Source organism: Mus musculus, chromosome 19 (assembly GCF_000001635.26).
Source record: "Mus musculus strain C57BL/6J chromosome 19, GRCm38.p6 C57BL/6J".
Classification (NCBI taxonomy): domain Eukaryota; kingdom Metazoa; phylum Chordata; class Mammalia; order Rodentia; family Muridae; genus Mus; species Mus musculus.
The window spans coordinates 23,232,420-23,251,054 of record NC_000085.6 but is presented as its reverse complement, the minus strand read 5'-3'; the positions used below and the strand labels follow the sequence as shown (position 1 = coordinate 23,251,054).

General features: G+C 38.5%; 1 protein-coding gene across 7 annotated transcripts in view; it reads left to right on the top strand.

The window, feature by feature from the left end:
- Smc5 (structural maintenance of chromosomes 5) overlaps window positions 1-18,635 on the top strand; it is a 67,482-nt gene that overhangs the window by 22,868 nt on the left and 25,979 nt on the right. For all 7 annotated transcript variants that reach the window (XR_001782581.2, XR_003952782.1, NM_153808.2 and 4 more), the window contains exons 9-13: window positions 6,945-7,200; window positions 8,265-8,419; window positions 12,057-12,170; window positions 15,087-15,181; window positions 16,960-17,092. Coding sequence is in view for 5 of the 7 variants with exons in the window: in NM_153808.2 (NP_722503.1) it covers window positions 6,945-7,200; window positions 8,265-8,419; window positions 12,057-12,170; window positions 15,087-15,181; window positions 16,960-17,092 (753 nt within the window). In the remaining 2 variants the exon portion in view is untranslated. The remainder of the gene's footprint in view (window positions 1-6,944; window positions 7,201-8,264; window positions 8,420-12,056; window positions 12,171-15,086; window positions 15,182-16,959; window positions 17,093-18,635) is intronic.

Below are 18,635 nucleotides of genomic sequence, written 5' to 3'. Positions count from 1 at the left end.
CCTCACCGAGATTCTGTGGGTTTTTAAAAATTCTGTGTCACCCAATCAAAGAGTATACATATGGAGGGACCCATGACTCCAGCTGCATTTGTGGCAAAGGATGGCCTTGTTGGGCGTCAATGGGAAGAGAGGCTCTTGGTCCTGTGAAGGCTTGATACCCCAGTGTAGGGTAGGGATGGATGGGTGGGGAACACCCTCATAGAAGCAGGGAGAGGGGAATGGGATAGGGGGATTCTGCAGGGGAAAGTGGAAAAGGGGATAACATTTGAAATGTACATAAAGAAAATATATAAAAAAAAGAAAAAAGAAAGCTAAAATTCTATATGTACATAGATTCTTCTATGTATGTGTAAATTTTTATATATACATGATGTCAGCAATAGACTTAGAAAACTTTATCAAAATGATTAAGTCATTTAGGTATATTTATCTCAATATAACTTTATGTTATTTAAGTTAAATGTCTATAAATACAAAAACCTAGTCACATAATACTTCTATATAAAAATAGTAACTTACAAACCAATGTGAAGAGTATATAATCATTTCATAAAAAGGTGATGCTTGAACCTTACATTTAAACCTAAGTTTTAATGCATGGTTTGTGTCTGTCAGTATGCATATATGTGTGCAGGTACCTGAAGAGATCATAAAAGAATATTGGATCCCCTAGAAATAGAAGTCAGGCAATTGTGGGCTACAGGATACAGGTGCTAGGAACTGAACTTGGGTACTCTGCAAGAACAATAAGTGCTATTCACTTCATGGCCAACTCTACAGTCCCCTTACCTAAAATCTTGTGAGAAATAATATGCAGAACATGGAATAAACATTTGTTCAATCATGACGCTGAAAAAAAAATGCTGAGTCACATGTAAATAGAATTGGCCTTGAGTTCTCTTTTCTGATTTATTTGTGTTTAGTTTCCTTTTCTTGACTTATTCCACTGGTTAGTATTTCTAGCACTGTTGAGTAAAAGTAGTGAGTACAGACTGTCTCATTTATGACCTCAGGAAGCATTGGATTTCCACCATTAAGTATTATATTGTAGGCTTTTATAAGTAGAATGAACCTTATCAGATTTAAGAAGTTTCTCTACAGATGGCTTTGTTTCTGAAACTTTATATTTTGAATGAAGCTAAATTTTTGTCTCTGTCTCTATTAGTATGTATGTGTTACTGTCTTCTTTAGATTATTGATATTTATGTTACATTTATATTAGTTTTTGAATAGCAAATCAACCTTACTTCCCTAACATGAACCCTACTTGATTGTGGTGTATAAATGTGCATTTATCTTTTTCACATGTGAACGAAATCTACTTGCTAATATTTTGTTAATGGGTTTTTCACTCTGTCTGTGAGGGATTGTGTTCTTCTGTAGTTTTCTTTTTCATTTCGTCTGATGAGGGATTTGCATAATAGCAAGCTTCTTAAAGTGAGTTGGAAAGTGATTTTGAAAGGGATTATGTATGAGACTAGTCTTAATTTTTTAAACATTTTACATAATTCTGAAGTAAAACTATTTGGTCGTAAACTTTTATTTTTTACTATTACTGTATACTTATGTGGGAGCAGGGGTGAACACTCCCATATCAAACATGTTTGTAGAAGTCAAAGGATAATTTGTGGGAGTCAGTCCTTTCTCCTCCTATATAGATTCCAGGGATCAAATGAAATCAGGTTAAGGCACCTGGTGGTGGGTACCATTCCCAGCAGAACCATCTTGCTGGCTCCCTAGGAATTTATTTTAGAATTGTGAATTTGATTTCATAAACACAGCTTTCAGGTTGTTCAAATAGTCTGTTTCATATTCTTTTAAGTTTTGGTAATTTGTGTTTAGGAAGCAAATCAGTTTGTTTTGTTCAAAATGTCAGTTTTTATGTAAGTATAATTCTTGTACCGTTCAGTACAGTATGTCTAGAGGCTGTAGTAAAATCCATGTTACTTCATGGGAATGTTGCATTGTACTTGTTCCAGTTTTTCCTCCAGTTCTTTCTTTAGTGTCCTTCCAGAAGTTTGTGAAGTTCACCCATTTCCCCCCTCACTTAGTTTTACTGCTTTCCAGTTTTATTCTTTTTTCCTTCTGCTGCTTGATGTGGTTTCATTTTGCTCCTTTGCAAGGTTCTTGAGCTGGAGCCTGCTGAGCGGGGACAGTTCGTGAACACTGCTCTTCATTCTCCTTCACCACTGAGCGAGCTCCGCCCCACACATTTCCATATGTTGTCATTTTCTTTTCATTCAGTTCAACGTATACAGTTTATTCTGTTTTCCAGTTTCCTTAGGGTTAAAATTTATTTAATCTATTTGCCATTTAATAAAATTAAAATAGTTTCTTTGAGAATGTTAACTAATCTGTAACCACTCTTGTATATCTTTGTGTTTGTGCACGTGTGGGTGCTGACATACATGTGCCACAGTGTGTATGTAGAGGTGAGAAAACATTAGGAGTCTGCCCTCACCTTTTACCTTGTTCAAGACAAGGTGTCTTTTGTGGTTGGCCATTGTATATGCTAAACTGGCTAGCCCATGAACTTGAAGGTTCTTGTGTCTCTGCCTCAGTAGGAACACTGGGATTACAGAAATGCAGGTTTTACATGGGTTCTGGGCTTCTGTCTTGGTTAGATTTCTGTTGTTGTGATAAAGGCCATGACCAAAAGCAAGTTGGGGAATAAAAGGTTTATTATCATTGGGGAGTGAAAGGCCAATACATCACTGAAGCGTCAGGGCAGGATTCAAGACAAGAACCTAAGGGCAGGAACTGAAGCAACCCCATGATGGGCCCTGCTTACTGGCCCGTTCCTCATGGTTTTCTCAGCCTGTAAGATTTCTTATAAATCCCAGAATCACCTGTGCAGGGATGGTGCTGCCCCTCACCTGTGCCCTCCCACATCAGTCGTGCATCAAGGCAAGCAGTACACACTCGTTGTTAGTCCCTGGTAACAAGAAGTCCCTTTGTGTCAAGATGACAAAAACTAATCAGCACAGGCTCTAACTCGGGTCCTCACACTTGCCTGGCAGTGCTTTACCCTCGGAGCCATCGCCCAGCCACTTGTATACTTTTTTTTTTTTTTTATATGGCTATACGCTTTTATTTCTCTTGGGGAATTTTCTAAAGGTGCATTTATCTTAGATTATATTTTCTAAGACATTTGATAATTTATTATAATAGTAATTGATAAAGCATGGCTTGGGATTCTTTCTAAAAGTCTTTCATTATAAATAATTTGAAAAACTCTTCTGGAGTAGTCTTAGGGGTTAGATTTAGTTATTTATAGGAACTGTTTTTACCTTGTGGGATAAGAAGACTACGTGTGTGGTGAGTTTAAAGTACAACAAAAGGAAGTACTCTAATTTGAAATATTTTCTTACAGAGTGTGGGGCAAGGACTTAATAGAGAAAGACAGCCAGAAGGCTTGGCTGTGGTGAAATGAGAGGATCTACATAAAAATTCAAATATGTTAGTGGTAAAAGTTTTGACTGCCATTTTTGTGATAACTGTAAATTTAAAATGAGACCAGCTTTTCAGGATGCCTTACATTATTTCTTTTCTTTTCTTTCTTTCTTTCTTTATTTTTTTTTTTTGTTTTTTTGTTTTTTTGTTTTTTGTTTTTTTGTTTTTCGAGACAGGGTTTCTCTGTGTAGCCCTGGCTGTCCTGGAACTCACTTTGTAGACCAGGCTGGCCTCAAACTCAGAAATCAGCCTGCCTCTGCCTCCCAAGTGCTGGGATTAAAGCCACCACGCCTGGCAGCCTTACATTATTTCAGTTGTTTAGATATAGCAGAAATATGGCTAGAATTAAGGTTATTTTTCAACATGTCATGAGTTAAGGATCGATGGGTCTTAGCAAGGGAGTGAATGACTGGCAGGTTATGGAACACAGTTGGCTAAAGAAATAAAGGAAAAGATGGATTGAGATGATAGAAAGTAGGTCAGTAGACTACAACATCCTGTGGATTTTTTAAGGAATGGGTTAGGAATACAAGGCTGAACATGATGGAAAGAAGGAAGTAATTACCAAGGAATAGGTTTGCAGAAATACAGTTTCAGAAGCTGTGTGATTTTTGGTGATTTACATTGTCTAGAGTAAAAGGAAAATACCTTGGAAGTTAAGAAAAGAAACACAGGAACCAAAAAGATTACTTTCTGTGTTTGGGTTGAAATCACATGACCATAGGCATAATGATGGATTAGAGAAGAGAGTGATTCTGGTGCCAGAGTCATCAGTGTGTAAGTGAGGGAGGACTTTTAGGGAACTAGTTAATTCACAACAGGATATGATGGTAGCAAAGTCTGATCACATGGTATTAAAAGAATCTGAAACAGTGCATTAAAAGAGGAAGGACTCATTGCCATGAGGGGGCCTCTGCCCTTGGCTCTAAACCTGAAATAAAGGTTTATGCCAGTCATTACTGGAGAGAGCTCAGTACAGAAGTATCTTTCAGAAATACCCACGTTTCGGCTAGAGTAACAAAGTACATTCAGAGAGATTGAGCAACACAAGAATGGGATCTAACAAAACCTGAAGAGGTGAGGTTATAAATGTGCTGAAGTTCAGCATCAGCACCAGTCATGGTGGGACTGATGTGGTTATTGATGCTATTGATAGTTTGCTGGATGAGGAACGCAGACGTTTTACAGTTGAGAAAACATACCCAGGAACTGAGGCATCATTGATGCATTTCCTTTTCTTATGGCCCAAGGTAAAGACCATCTTTTGGTAAACTTTTTTGCTAGTCTACTGGATTTTCTTTATTTTCTTTTCTTTTTCGTAATAGCACAATGTTGGAAGTACAAAATACATGTATGATCAGTTTCTGTGGACTTGGGCTTTTTCATGTGTTTGGTGGTAGCTTGTTCTTACACTATGACATGCTCACTTATTCTCCCGATGGCTTAGATTTTGTTTGTTAATGGGAACATTGATTTCTTGTCTATTTTTTTTAATTTTCTCTCTCTCTCTCTCTCTCTCTCTCTCTCTCTCTTTCTCTCTCTCTCTCTGTATACGTAAAAACTCTTGTTTTCTTTTATTTCTCTGTGTTTGATATAGAAGACAGGATTTGGCATATGTTTAATTTCTTGATAGTGCCAAATTTAAATTTTCAGAAAGAAATTTCTAACAATAAGGAATTAAAATGTGGTGCTTCCATATGACAAAATATGATACCAGTGTAAAAGTTTTATTTTGCAGAATATATGGGGAGGGTAGTAAAAATGTCAGTGAAGCTTGAGTGGTCCCACTTAATACAAATGTTTTATAAATAAGATAGAAGTAGGCATTGAAGAAGTATAAAGCTTAAAGACATTCCTTTATAAATTATTTTTATTTGTTCTAAGTATGTATTTTCCATATTCCTTAACATTAATTTATTATAACTTTTATGATGGAGAAGAGGAGGAAATAAATAAAACTCAGAAATAAAACCGGTTAGCAGCATATGAAGTGTGCTTCCTTAATTTAACTCAGTGCAGCATTGTAGTTACAAAAGCAAGTTAGATGTACTATATATTTGTATGTAGCCTTTTTGTAGACTTATTTTTTAATGTGTATGGGTTTTGTTTTGTTTTTTGCCTTTGTATGTCTGTACACCATGATTGTTCCTAATAGTCTCAGAAACTAGAAGCGTGCCCTGAATCCTCCTGAAACTGTTACAGATGCTTGTGAGCTGCCATGTGGGTGCTAGAAATCAAATCCAGGTCCTTCAGAAATGCTCTTAACCACTGAGTCATTCCTGCAGCCCCCTATTTGTGTTGTCTTAAAGAAAATAGTGTTTTTGATAAATTATGATTTTGATTAAATTCTGTTGACAACAGGTGGCCAGCCAATATATTTTATTTTAAAAATAATTTATTTGGATTAAAAGTCAAAAGTTTAAATATAAAGATTCAGTGTTAACTTGAAGTGTTGGTAGAAAATCATTTTGTTGAAAGAAATTTGTTTGGGTTTAAATTTTGGTCGTATGTGTGGTATGTACTTACTGTAAATATTTTACATCTGACTTTGCCTTACATGTTTTCATTCACCCAACATTTTAGTAAGTACTAACCATATGTTAAGTGGCTGTTAAGTGCTTTTGATATACTTGGGGACAAATCAATTACTTGTGGTTGACTGGGTAGGAGTCTGCTAATGCAGCTCTTAAAGAGAGGAGTGAGTGCTCGTGGGATGCGCGTGTGCGTGTGTGTGGGGGTGTGGGTGTGTGTGTGTGTGCGCGCGCGTGCGCACATGTAAGGTTCTGATGTGTTTGAAGATTCTTAGACCCAGCCCCAGGTTTCTTTCTTTTTTTTTTTAATTGACATTTTTATTTTATTTTATTTTCTATTAGATATTTTCTTTATTTACATTTCAAATGCTATCCCAAAAGTCCCCTATATCCTCCCCTCGCCCTGCTCCCCTACCCACCCACTCCCACTTCTTGGCCCTGGTGTTCCCCTGTACTGGGGCATATAAAGTTTGCAAGACCAAGGGGCCTCTTTTCCCAATGATGGCCGAGTAGGCCATCTTCTGCTACATATGCAGCTAGAGACATGAGCTCCGGGGTACTGGTTAGTTCATATTGTTGTTCCACCTATAGGGTTGCAGATCCCCTCAGCTCCTTGGGTAATTTCTCTAGCTCCTCCATTGGGGGCCCTGTGTTCCATCCAATAGCTGACTGTGAGCATCCACTTCTGTGTTTGCCAGGCACTGGCATAGCCTCACAAGAGACAGCTACATCAGGGCTCTTTCATCAAAATCTTGCTGGCATATGCAATAGTGTCTGCGTTTGGTGGCTGATTATGGGATGGACCCCTGGGTGGCAGTCCCAGGTTTCTGTGTGCTAGATTAGTCAGCTCTTCCAGTGAGCGCCATGCCCTTGTCCTAGGCAATATAAACAATAGTTCTGCAAAACCCAAATAGACTAGAAGGAAACCGTCTCAGATGCTAACGTACTTTTGCTTTTTAGATTAAGGAACTTCAGCAGGCATTAACAGTCAAGCAGAATGAAGAGCTGGACCGGCAGAAGAGAATAAGTAACACCCGCAAGATGATAGAGGATCTGCAGAGTGAGCTCAAGACTGCGGAAAACTGCGAGAACCTTCAGCCTCAGATCGACACCGTCACAAATGATCTGAGGCGTGTGCAGGAGGAGAAAGCCTTATGTGAAGGCGAGATCATTGATAAACAGCGAGAAAAGGAAATGCTGGAGAAGCAGAGACGGAGTAAGTTTCCGGGGGGCAAAGAATCGTTTATGAAATGGGGACTTGCTTATTTTTCCTGACTTTCACCCCCCTCATACTGATTTGCCTTTGATCCATTTTAATCTGTTTATCTGAGTTCTGGTACGTACAGTTGAAAGAAGCTCAAGAAGAGTCCCGCTCTTAACTCCTAGCAGTATTAGTAATGCCGGCATCTGCTATTTAATAGCTGTCAGTGTTGAGTAGACACACTAATACAGTATGCTGTCTCTGTTCTGTTTTCAAATCTAAGGTTTTATTGAGGACCAGGATTGTATGTGCTTCCCTAGCAATTAGACTTTTAAACTGATTTACAGCCAGGTTCTTTAGAATTGAGTTACCGCTTAGAGGTTTAAAATACCATTTGTTGTAGTGTATCTTTAAATTAAAAACAAGGTATTATTATCTATGTAGCTGGGCATACAATTAGCACTAGGCACACAGGGAGGTCAGACAATGTTTTGGAGTTGGTTTTGTCTTCTTAACCACTGAGGGATCTGAGGATGAGCCTGCGGTCAGGGCGCTGTGGAGTGAGCACTCTCATCCCACCTTCGCTTTATTTTTCTTAGATTTCTAGATAACTTGCTAAGAAGAGATTAATTTAGAAGATTAATTTCAGTGTTTTTGTGTTACTTAAGAACATTGTAAATTTAGTATCTCTCTTTATTGATTTTGTTATAGATTTAGTTCCATGTTAAAGGTAATTACTTTCTGAAGAAGAAGAAACCTGTCATGCCCCTCGCCACTGTCTTTTCGAGACAGGGTTTCTCTGTATAGCCCTGGCTGTCCTGGAACTCACTTTGTAGACCAGGCTGGCCTCGAACTCAGAAATCCACCTGCCTCTGCCTCCCAAGTGCTGGGATTAAAGGTGTGCGCCACCACGCCCGGCCTCAGGCTACTTTTTATCTTAGGTGTTAAGTCGTTTTAGAAAGACTTTGAAATAGTTGTCCTAAGTGGTATTTTTATAACCTTTTTATTTAAGATACTCTGTATTGTTTATAAGTTGCCGTACTGTCTTCAAAGAAGTGGTACTTTCTTTCCAATTATAGGTGTGAGTGATCATATTACACGGTTTGACAATCTTATGAATCAGAAGGAAGATAAGCTGAGACAGCGGTACCGGGATACGTATGATGCAGTCTTGTGGCTGAGAAATAACAGAGACAGGTTTAAACAAAGAGTCTGTGAACCCATAATGCTCACGGTAAGAAGTGTTACTCATTTTTTGTAACATCTGTTAGTTTTATTATTAAACTTATTGTAGATTTTTGTTCGTGTAAAAATTCTTCTTGCTAAGACCCTGGTTTTCTCTGTTTGTTGGCTTTGTAATCACCATGAGGCTGAATCCATGCATGAGCTTTCTAAAGGGCCCTCGAGCCATAATGGTACACACACTGGATTTTTTTTTCTAGAAAGCAGTTTAAAACTAGGGGGCCAGAGAGATGGTTCAATCTATAAAGTACTGCCATGAAAACATGAAAGCCTTAGTTTAGTTATCAAAACTTATATAAAAGGGAGGGGAAAGCAGGTGGCATGGCATGCCTGCAGTCCTGATACCGAGGAGGCAGACAGGCTCTGTGGCCAGCCAGGAGAACGAAATTTACAGCTCCAGATTCAGTGAGAGAGTCTCTCTCAAAACCAGATATATTGGAGTGAGGTTAAAGGAAGCACCTGACATCAACCTCGTGTGTGTGTGTGTGTGTGTGTGTGTGTGTGTGTGTGTGTGTGTGTGTGTGTGTGTGCGCGCGCGCACGCGCGCACACACAGGTAGACATGCCCCATAAAAAGATAGGAGGCTGGGGATTGTCTCACTAGAATCATGTATAAAAACAGTTGTTTGGCTAGGTTTTAGGTTATAGTATTAGATTACAATTATCTATTTTAAGAGAGCACTCTGAGGATTTTGTGAATGAAGCAAGTAATTGATATCATAAAATAATTGATAGCTTTGATGACGCTGTAGAAATATAATGAAGTTTGGTCATAGATTTAATGGGATAATTTCTATCAAATTCTCAGGTGATTAGTTTGGCTTTATAAAGGGATGAAAGAATAAGAAAACATATTTTTTAATAGTGATATACTAGATTCATAAGATTAGAACTCCCCAAATAACCTAAGAATTGTTTTTACTGCATATTTTTGTTTGATAATAGATTTTTGTAGAATTCATAATATAGTCTATTTTCTATATTCTTTACTTTATTAATAATAGCATAGATTTAATTATCTTAATATTAGTAAGATTAATATTTGTAATATGTTCTTTTCTTCACAGTTACATGTGCCTATAATCTCAGTTGTTGAGAAGCTGAGACAGGAGGATTGAGAGTTTGATTCTAGCCTCAGCTATATAACAAGTTACATTCTAGCCTGGGGACCATAGTAAAACTCTGTCCTCTAAAGCCAAACAGAAACAACAGCAAGGAGAATATCTTTTCAAAATTAAGAAGAGATTTATATTTAGTATATTTGTGTTGTTTTGATCTGATAAGGACTGAAAAAATCCTTGCTATAAGTTATAATGTAAATATAGTTATTTGCTCATTAAAAAAAAACACACACAACCTCAGTAATAGTTCAGAACTTAATCAGGTTTGCCATCTGATTGTCTAACTAGCCCATCACCAGGTCAGATCACTAGCTGGATTGTATTTCCATCTCGGTATCTAAGACAAGATGTGCTCTACTTCTGTGTAGTGGCTTTTCCCCTAGCTTCTCTTTCTGTCCAGGTCTATATGTACACTTGCCTAATCCTTCAGTTCTCCTTGAAAATGAACCTCCTTGACAAGTTAAGAACATGTACATTCAAAATGTCAGATAGCATTACTATTCCCATCCCATCATTTATTTCTAGCAACTCCAGTCGAGAATTGGAAATGTAGAAAAGAGTTACAGGTATTATTTTTATTACCATAGTAATATTTATAATCAGAATTATACCTTGTATTAACATACTTAATGTGTATAAAGAAGAAAATTTATAAAGATACTGGTAGGTAAGATAAATCAACTCTCATTCTCACAGTGGAATATAGTACAACCATTTAAATACTGTTGTGGAGTCTGGGGTAATAGTTTATTTGGTAAAGTACTTGCAGAGAACTGAATTTAATCCCACAGAACCCATGTGAAAAAGCAGCCATGGTGTTGTGCTTATAGTCTTAGCATTAGGAAAGTAGAGGCAATGGATCTGTGCGGTTCTCTGCTATCCAGTCTAGTTTTCTTTGGGAGTACCAAGCCAACGGGAGATCTCGTTTTAAAAAATAAGATGGATGACATCTGAGGAGCAATGATAATTGTCCTCTGACTTCCACTTCCACACATATATGTGAACCTGCACATATACATACAAAAACAATGCTATTAGGTTAGGGCTAATAATAAAGAATGAGTAAGCTGGGCAGTGGTGGCACATGCCTTTAATCCCAGCACTCAGGAGGCAGAGGCAGGTGGATTTCTGAGTTTGAGGCCAGCCAGGGGTACACAGAGAAACCCTGTCTCGAACTCCCTTGCCCTCCCCCAAAAAAGAATGAGTAATATGTGACACTTAATAAACTATAAAATAGGTTGAATAGAGTATATAGAAATTTTTCACGTAAGAAGTTGTAAAACAGAAAGTGACATTAGCCAGATGATCTGAAGATCTGCATGTCTACTGTACTTGCCAGTCTGTGTCTTACTACTTTGTGAAGGTGTAACTGTAAAATTCTTTGAAAAACGTAGACAAGTATTATTTCCACTAAACTCCAGAAAGAATAGAGCAGTAGTCTAAGAAACAGGACTAAAAGCCAGTCCATTACCTAAATTGTACTTGAGGACATGTACTGTACATGGAAACAGGTAAATTAGTCACTTAGAATGTAACAAATTGGGCAGTGACCAAAATAAATACCGGATGTTGTTCATCCGACTCTCCTATAAAATCCAAGGGCAGTACTTCTAGTGCCATTGTTAATGAGAACTGTATGATGGCTTGCTTTTCATTTTGCTTATTCATGATAATAAAAACAATATTCTTGAAACAGTTCTCCCCTTATCTATCTTCATCTCTCCCATATTACTATTGAGCCACTTGTGCAGTAATGTCTAATTAGTAAATATTTTTTAAACATGTTATTAAAAATTGTGTGTGGTGGTACTTGGCTATAACACCAGCACCTATGAGGTTGGTGTGGGAGCAGCACAAGCTACATAATGAATTGCAGGTACAGTTTCATAGCATAAAACCCAAAACCCACATACACACATTATGCTGGAACAATGCAAACCTTTGCCTTCCAAAGGCTCTGATAGCTGATTGCCATGGCAAGTTTTTTCTGAGTCTAAAGAAGGCTTTGTTAAGGTTTTGTACCTATCAGTCAAGTAAGAGGAAGTTTATGTCAAAAATCAAGAAAAAGTCTGGGGAAGGATGAGAACTGTTTGTATTTGTGGTAGCCGTCTCTTGTCTTTCAGTGACTTAACCAGGAGGGAGCGGAGCTGTTTGTAAGAAAATGCAAAGCTCATTGCAGAGGGGACGGATGGGTCCGCATGCGAATGGTGTTCTGAGTCCCAGTGAGATGCTTGGAAATTACTTAATAGTAATGTTATTCTAACTAAATAAATCCAAGATATGTGTGTCTGCACTAATACTACGTGCATTTCAGCCGGGCGTGGTGGCACACGTCTTTAATCCCAGAACTTGGGAGGCAGAGGCAGGCGGATTTCTGAGTCAAGGCCAGCCTGGTCTACAGAGTGAGTTTCTGAACAGCCAAGGATACACAGAGAAACCCTGTCTCGAAAAAAAACAAAAAAAAGTACATTTCAGGAAAACTAATTAACTAATTTCTTCTTTTTTGTAGATTAATATGAAAGATAATAAAAATGCAAAATATGTTGAAAATCATATTTCATCAAATGACTTAAGAGCCTTTGTGTTTGAAAGTCAAGAAGATATGGAGATTTTCCTCAGAGAGGCAAGTACTAACCATTAATACACTCTGATTGACAAGGCGCCCTCTGCTTTTCTCCTTCATGGGGTTGCAGTTTCTCTTGTGGGTTTTGAAATAATATCACCTTCCGTATCATCAATACACTTACTCTTTTTAATATTAAAAAACTGAGCTTTTAGAATATTAATCTGTCATTCACAAATGAAATTCCTCCATTTTACGGTCTCAGCATTGTTTTATGTTTTGCTCTCTCTCTGTGTGTGTGTGTGTGTGTGTGTGTGTGTGTGTGTGTGTGTGTAAGTATAAAAGGCAGTGGTTTGGATTTGGTTTTGTTATTATTGGTTTTTGGTAGGTTTGGGTTTTTTTTTTTTTTTCCTTTTTCTTTCTTTCTTTTGTTTTTTTTTGAGACCAAGTTCCTTACCGGGAACTCCCCAGTTCTCCACCTCCGCAGCGTTGGAATGACTAGTGTCCAGCCCTGTCCTCCTCTCCTTTTATTTGTTCTTTAGGGATCAAACTCGGTTCTTGTGCTTACTCAGCCCACACTTTACCCCAGGCACTCTCTCCCCACAGTGTGTGCCTTACATATCCTTGGTTGAATGTTTGCTCTATGGCTCGTCTCTTTAGTTTCTGCTGCAAGGACAACATTTAATTACGACTGGCATATACTTCAGAGGTTCAGTCCATTACTATTGCAGGAAGCACAGTAGCACCCAGGCAGATGAGGTAGCTGAGTATTCTAACTCTGAACCAGCAGGTAGCACCGAGAGAGGGACATTGGAACTGGCTTGACTATTTGAAACCGCAAAGCCCACCTCCAGTGACACACTTCTCCAACAAGGCCATACCCTGTAATGCCAGCCCCTAAGCATTCAAATATATGGGCCTATAGGGGCCAGTTTTCTTCAAACCACCACATGGCCTTTAGCTATTCAAAATGGATTTCTAAAATTTACTTTGAATTGTTTATATATTAAGATTCAGTGAGAAGGTATTTTTATTTAATTTGTTTTGTTTTTGAAGTAGTTCTTGATGTGAATTTAGGCAGGCCTTGAACTCCAAATATCCTCTTACTTCAGCCTTTCCCTAAGTATTGGAACCACAGCACACACATCACTGAGCCCCTCCAGCTTTTGTTCTAGTCTATCTCAAAGCTAAGTTTGTGGGTAATTTTTTTCAAATTTTTGTTCTAAAAAAATTATACAATATATTTTAGTGACGTTTTTATCATCCCCCAGTTCCTCCCAAGTCCTCTCCAGCCAACTTCCTGTTCTCTCAAACCAAACAAAGGGACAGGGCACACAGGGGTAAAGTAGAGACGAAAAACATCAATAAGACCAAAGGAATAAGATAAAATAATGCCATAGACAAACAGAACACATACTACTCACCACACACAACTGTGATTCCATTTTATGTTGGCCTGCTATTAAGCATGGGGCCTACTTTGGAGTGTACTGTATACCATATCCAGTGATGCTCTATTGGAGAAAACGGTTTTATCATTTCCTAGCAGTATCGATTGCAAATAGCTTCTTGGTTAGGGGTGGAAATTTATGTCCATTATCCCTATTGTGCGCTGACATAGTCTCTGAGTTCATATGTGCGTCAGTCCTGCTGTGTCTGGAAGACACTGTTTCCTTGGAGTCATCCATCACTTCTGGCTCTTAAAAATCTTTCCATTCCTTTGCTATGTACATCCTTGAGGCTGGGAGGGGTTTTTGATTAAAAAAAAAAAAAACAAAAACAAAACAAAACTTTGGGGTAAGTGCTTCAACATCTGTCACTCTGCTCACATTGTCCTCTTGTGAGTTTCTTTGTTAATTACCATCTCCTGCAAGAAGCAGGATCTCTGATAAGGACTGAGAGAACTCTGCTCTATTGGTTGGTGTCTTTCTCCATCCACATTAATTTTTGTAACAGAATCTCTTACTTAACATGTGGCTTACTGACTGGATAGGCTGGCTAGCTAGTAAGTTCTAGGGATTCTCCCGTGTCTATACTTACCCAGTGCTTTTGTTATAGATAGATACATGCTGCTCTACGCAGCTTTTATGTGGATGTTAGGGTTATAAACTCATGACGGCACTTTATATTGAGCCATCTCTCTAGCCTCTCCCATTCAGTGCCCCACCCCAACCCCAAGGCTTCTATTGCTTTCTCATGGCTCACTGGAATTTTTCCATGCATTTATAGTTGAATGATCAGCAAAGGTTGAAACATGGATTCTAAAGCTTCTCCCTTGACAGCATCCTGCTGAGAGCTGCCCTGCATTCACATAGCCTTCTACTCTCCCCCATCCATCCTCTGGTTGCTTTTCAAGCCTCAGACTACAGCTTTCTACCTAATTTTTTTCTTCTGTATCTCTCCTGCTAGTTAAGTCCCCTAACTCTCAGGTCACCAGTCACATTAGCTCAGCTCTTATTCATTTCCATCCCTCAAGTTTTATTGTCCAATTAATTTGAAAAGGATTGTTTAAAATTTTGCTTAGAGTTTTTAATCATTATTTGCAAATAGCTAAACCCCATACAAGATAATATAGTATTAATGAAAGCATAGCACTGCCATCTATATATTTTTAAGCCAATTTCAGACATCCTATTTCATCTGAAAATGCAGTACATATTTTGAGAGAAAAGGATCTTGGTAGGTATAGGGTCACATGCCTGTAATTCCAGCCTGTGACAGACTGAAGAAAAGATTGTGTGTTTGAGGCCAACCCGGGGTACATATCAAGTTCCTGTCTACAGACAGACTCGAATAGCAAAACCAAAGCAGAAAACCCCATAAAATAGAAAAGTTCATATTGACTTTAGGGTGGGTAAAAAAATCCATTGTTTAAATTTCTGACCACCCTAGCAATTCCAGTAGCAATATGGTGATTTTTAAAAATTATTTCAGTTAAACACATAGTAATTAATCCTGTCTTTCTCCTGTGTTCAGGTTCGTGACAACAAGAAGTTAAGAGTAAATGCTGTTATTGCCCCCAAGATCTCATATGCAGACAAAGCCCCTTCAAGATCTCTGAATGACTTAAAGTAAGTTGAAATTAGTATTGGAACTAATTTGAATACTAAATAATCTTAAGTGACTTTTAATTCTCCTTCACATGTTTGTTATAAACAGTGTTGCCTGTCCTAGGAGTTCTGCTGAAGTCTAAAACTGGAAAAGTTGAAGCTTAGGAATGTGTCATGTAGCATGTTCATGTTTCATAAAGGTGATCTTTCAAATTGTGGAACAGTATTGGGTTAGTTAAAGAGATCTTTTACAAAAGGTAAAAGGAAAAAGCTAGCCATTAGAAATAGGAAGTAATGAATTGTTTTCTACAGCCAAAATAATTTCTGTAAAGGGCTATATGTAAAGAAATGCAGTTTTAGGCTGGAGAGATGGCTCAGCAGTTAAGACCACTGACTGCTCTTCCAGAGATCTTGACCTGAGTTCGATTCCCAGCAACCACATAGTGACTCACAACCATCTATAATGAGATCTGATGCCCTCTTCTGGTGTGTCTGAAGAAAGCTACAGTGTACTCATATACATAAAATAAATAAATCTAATAAACATAATAAGAGGAACAACAAAAGATAGCTCGTACAAAAAAAACCCTTGTAATTATAAAAGACGCTTAACAGCAAGGAAGAAAATAGTATCACTGAATTTTTTTTTTAATGTAAAAATTCCTTTTCTTCTATCATTGCTAAAATGTGTGTCTTTGTTACCTTTATTTTTTCCTTGTTTGTTTTGTTTTTGGAGGGGCAGTGCTGTTGTTTTGGGACAGGTTCCTACTGTATAGCTCTGTCTGTCCTGGAACTCAATATGTGAACTTCCACCTGCCTCTGCCTCCCCAGTGCTGAGATTAAAGGCGTGTTCTCCCACCGCCAGCTTTAGTTACTTTTCTATTGCTGTGAAGAGACACCTTGACAAAGGCAACTTATAAAAGAAATATTTTATTAACTGTGACAAAAATATTTTAATTAAGGGCTTCCTTTCACTTACAAAGGGTTATAGAGTCCATGGCTATCGGGGGGTGGTGCGGAGTTTGACACCTAGCAAGGAGGCATGGACTAGAGCAGTAGCTAAAAGCTTACATCTGATTCGCTGAGCCTGGTGTGGGCTGTTGTTGTTTTTTCGAGACAGGGTTTCTCTGTATAGCCCTGGCTGTCCTGGAACTCACTTTGTAGACCAGGCTGGCCTTGAACTCAGAAATCCACTTGCCTCTGCCTTCCGAGTACTGGGACTAAAGGCGTGCACCACCACGCCCGGCTGGTGTGGGCTTTTTAATGACACTTCCTCCATCAAGGCTATTCCTCCTATTCCTTCCCAAACAGTTCAGCCAACTGGGGACCAGGTAGTCACACATGAGCCTATGGGAGCCATCCTTATTCAGATCACTGCACTCTGTATTTTGCTTGTCAACATTCAGGTTGTATGCCTGTGAGTGCACATGTGTATACATGCAGAAAACAGCCTCAGGTGCCGTTTCTCAAACCTTTCATCCTCAGACTTTTGCATGTGTGTGTTGGTGTTGTGGGGAAAAGGAAAAAGTCTCCTACTGGTCTGGAATTTCCCGAGTAGGGCAGAGTTGTGTTGCTAGAGGGCCCAGTGATCTATGTCCATCTCCCCATTGGGATTATAAGCCAGCGCCACCTTACCTGCAGTGTGGGTTGTGGGGTTTGGACTCCACTCCACTGCACCTATGTTTTTGTTGTCCTTACAGATGTCCAAGCATTTCATCTGCTGAGCCATCTCTTCAACCCAGTGTTCAGGTTTTTTAAATAATATTTTATAAGAAAAACCAAATCACTTTTCTTTTCAGACAATATGGATTTTTTTCATATCTTCGGGAGTTATTTGATGCACCTGATCCTGTGATGAGTTACCTTTGCTGCCAGTATCATATTCATGAGGTTCCTGTGGGAACTGAAAGGACCCGAGAAAGAATTGAACGGGTAAGAATGCAAACATATAGAAACTCTTTACATTTTGTCGTGATATGTCATAAAACTGTGACAAAAATATTTTATAACAGAAGTGAGACGAAGCTATCTAGAACAAGTTAATAAATCCTTTTGATTTTTAGAGGAATTGAGTAAAGCTAAAATCGTAATGCCTGGATGCTCTTAGGTGATTCTGCCTCGCTTGATAAAAGTCTTGCATCCTAGATGACCTTTCAAGTGTACTTAGAAGACTAGACTGGGGGCTGGTGAGATGGCTCAGGGGGTAAGAGCACCCGACTGCTCTTCCAAAGGTCCGAAGTTCAAATCCCAGCAACCACATGGTGGCTCACAACCACCCATAACAGAGATCTGATGCCCTCTTCTGGTGTGTCTGAAGACAGCTACAGTGTACTTACATATAATAAACAAACAAACAAACAAACAAATAAATAAATCTTTAAAAAAAAAAAAAAAAAGAAGACTAGACTGGATATAGGTCTGTTCTGGTAAGCTCCCACCTTTTAAAGCTTCCACTGAACACTATCTCTATACCCAAGTGACCACTTTTTTTTTTTTATTTTTAGGAGATACATCCTTAAGGTTTTTTTTGTAGGCAGGGACAGACCAAATCTCTCTTGCTTTGTTTTGTTTTTGTGAGACAGAGTGTCATATTTTGAACTTACTATGGAGCTGAACCTGGTCTTGAATTCCTTTCTCTTCTTACTCAGCCTCACAAATGCTGGGGTTACACTTGTGCAACACCCAGCTTGGGCTGGTTGGTTGGTTAGTTTTTGAAGCTCTTTTGGTTGGTTCTATTGTCTGTTGGCTTCCTTAACTTGAAATGTCCTTTTTGCTAGGAATGTCTTCCCTCACTATTTTGTGTCGGTTCAAATCCCAGTAAAAACTTGTTTTCATGAGAATTGTTTTTATTTCAAATTACTCAAGATTTAGGATGCCAGCTTATACCCTATTTATCCATTATGTTAAAGGGTTTTTTTTTTGTTTTTTTTTTTACCCATCAAAATGTTTATTGAAGGATGGTACATAGCTTCAGAGGGTAGACCTGGAAGGGGAGCTGGGATGGGAGGGAAACATGGATTGACTAAAGGAAAATGATGGAGACGTGTTTAGAAAGTGACCATGCCCCTGTGGCAACTGTAAGGTGTATATACACACTATCAACCCTGAAGATAATGAAGTCTTACTGAAGAGGCAATAGGTTAGACTTCAGTTGGAAGCAGGTAAAGAGTCAGTCAACATGTCTCAGGCAGGCTCCGTGTTCCTACTAAAACTGAGTACCTGTGTCAAACAGCCAATAAAAACAAAGATGTTAAAGGGTCTTATCTCTTCATTTAGACTAGGAATTTCTCTAGTAAGACAAACCTTAACAGTGTTGGTCGTGAAGCTTCCGAGACCGGGGGTAGGGTGGGAATCACAACAACCTATTATTGATAGTAGAAAAATCAGATGTAATGATATTATGGTGCTTAGAATGTTTTGATTTGTGAAACTCTTGTGTAAATGAAGAAAAATGATTAAAGAACAAAGGTCAAAA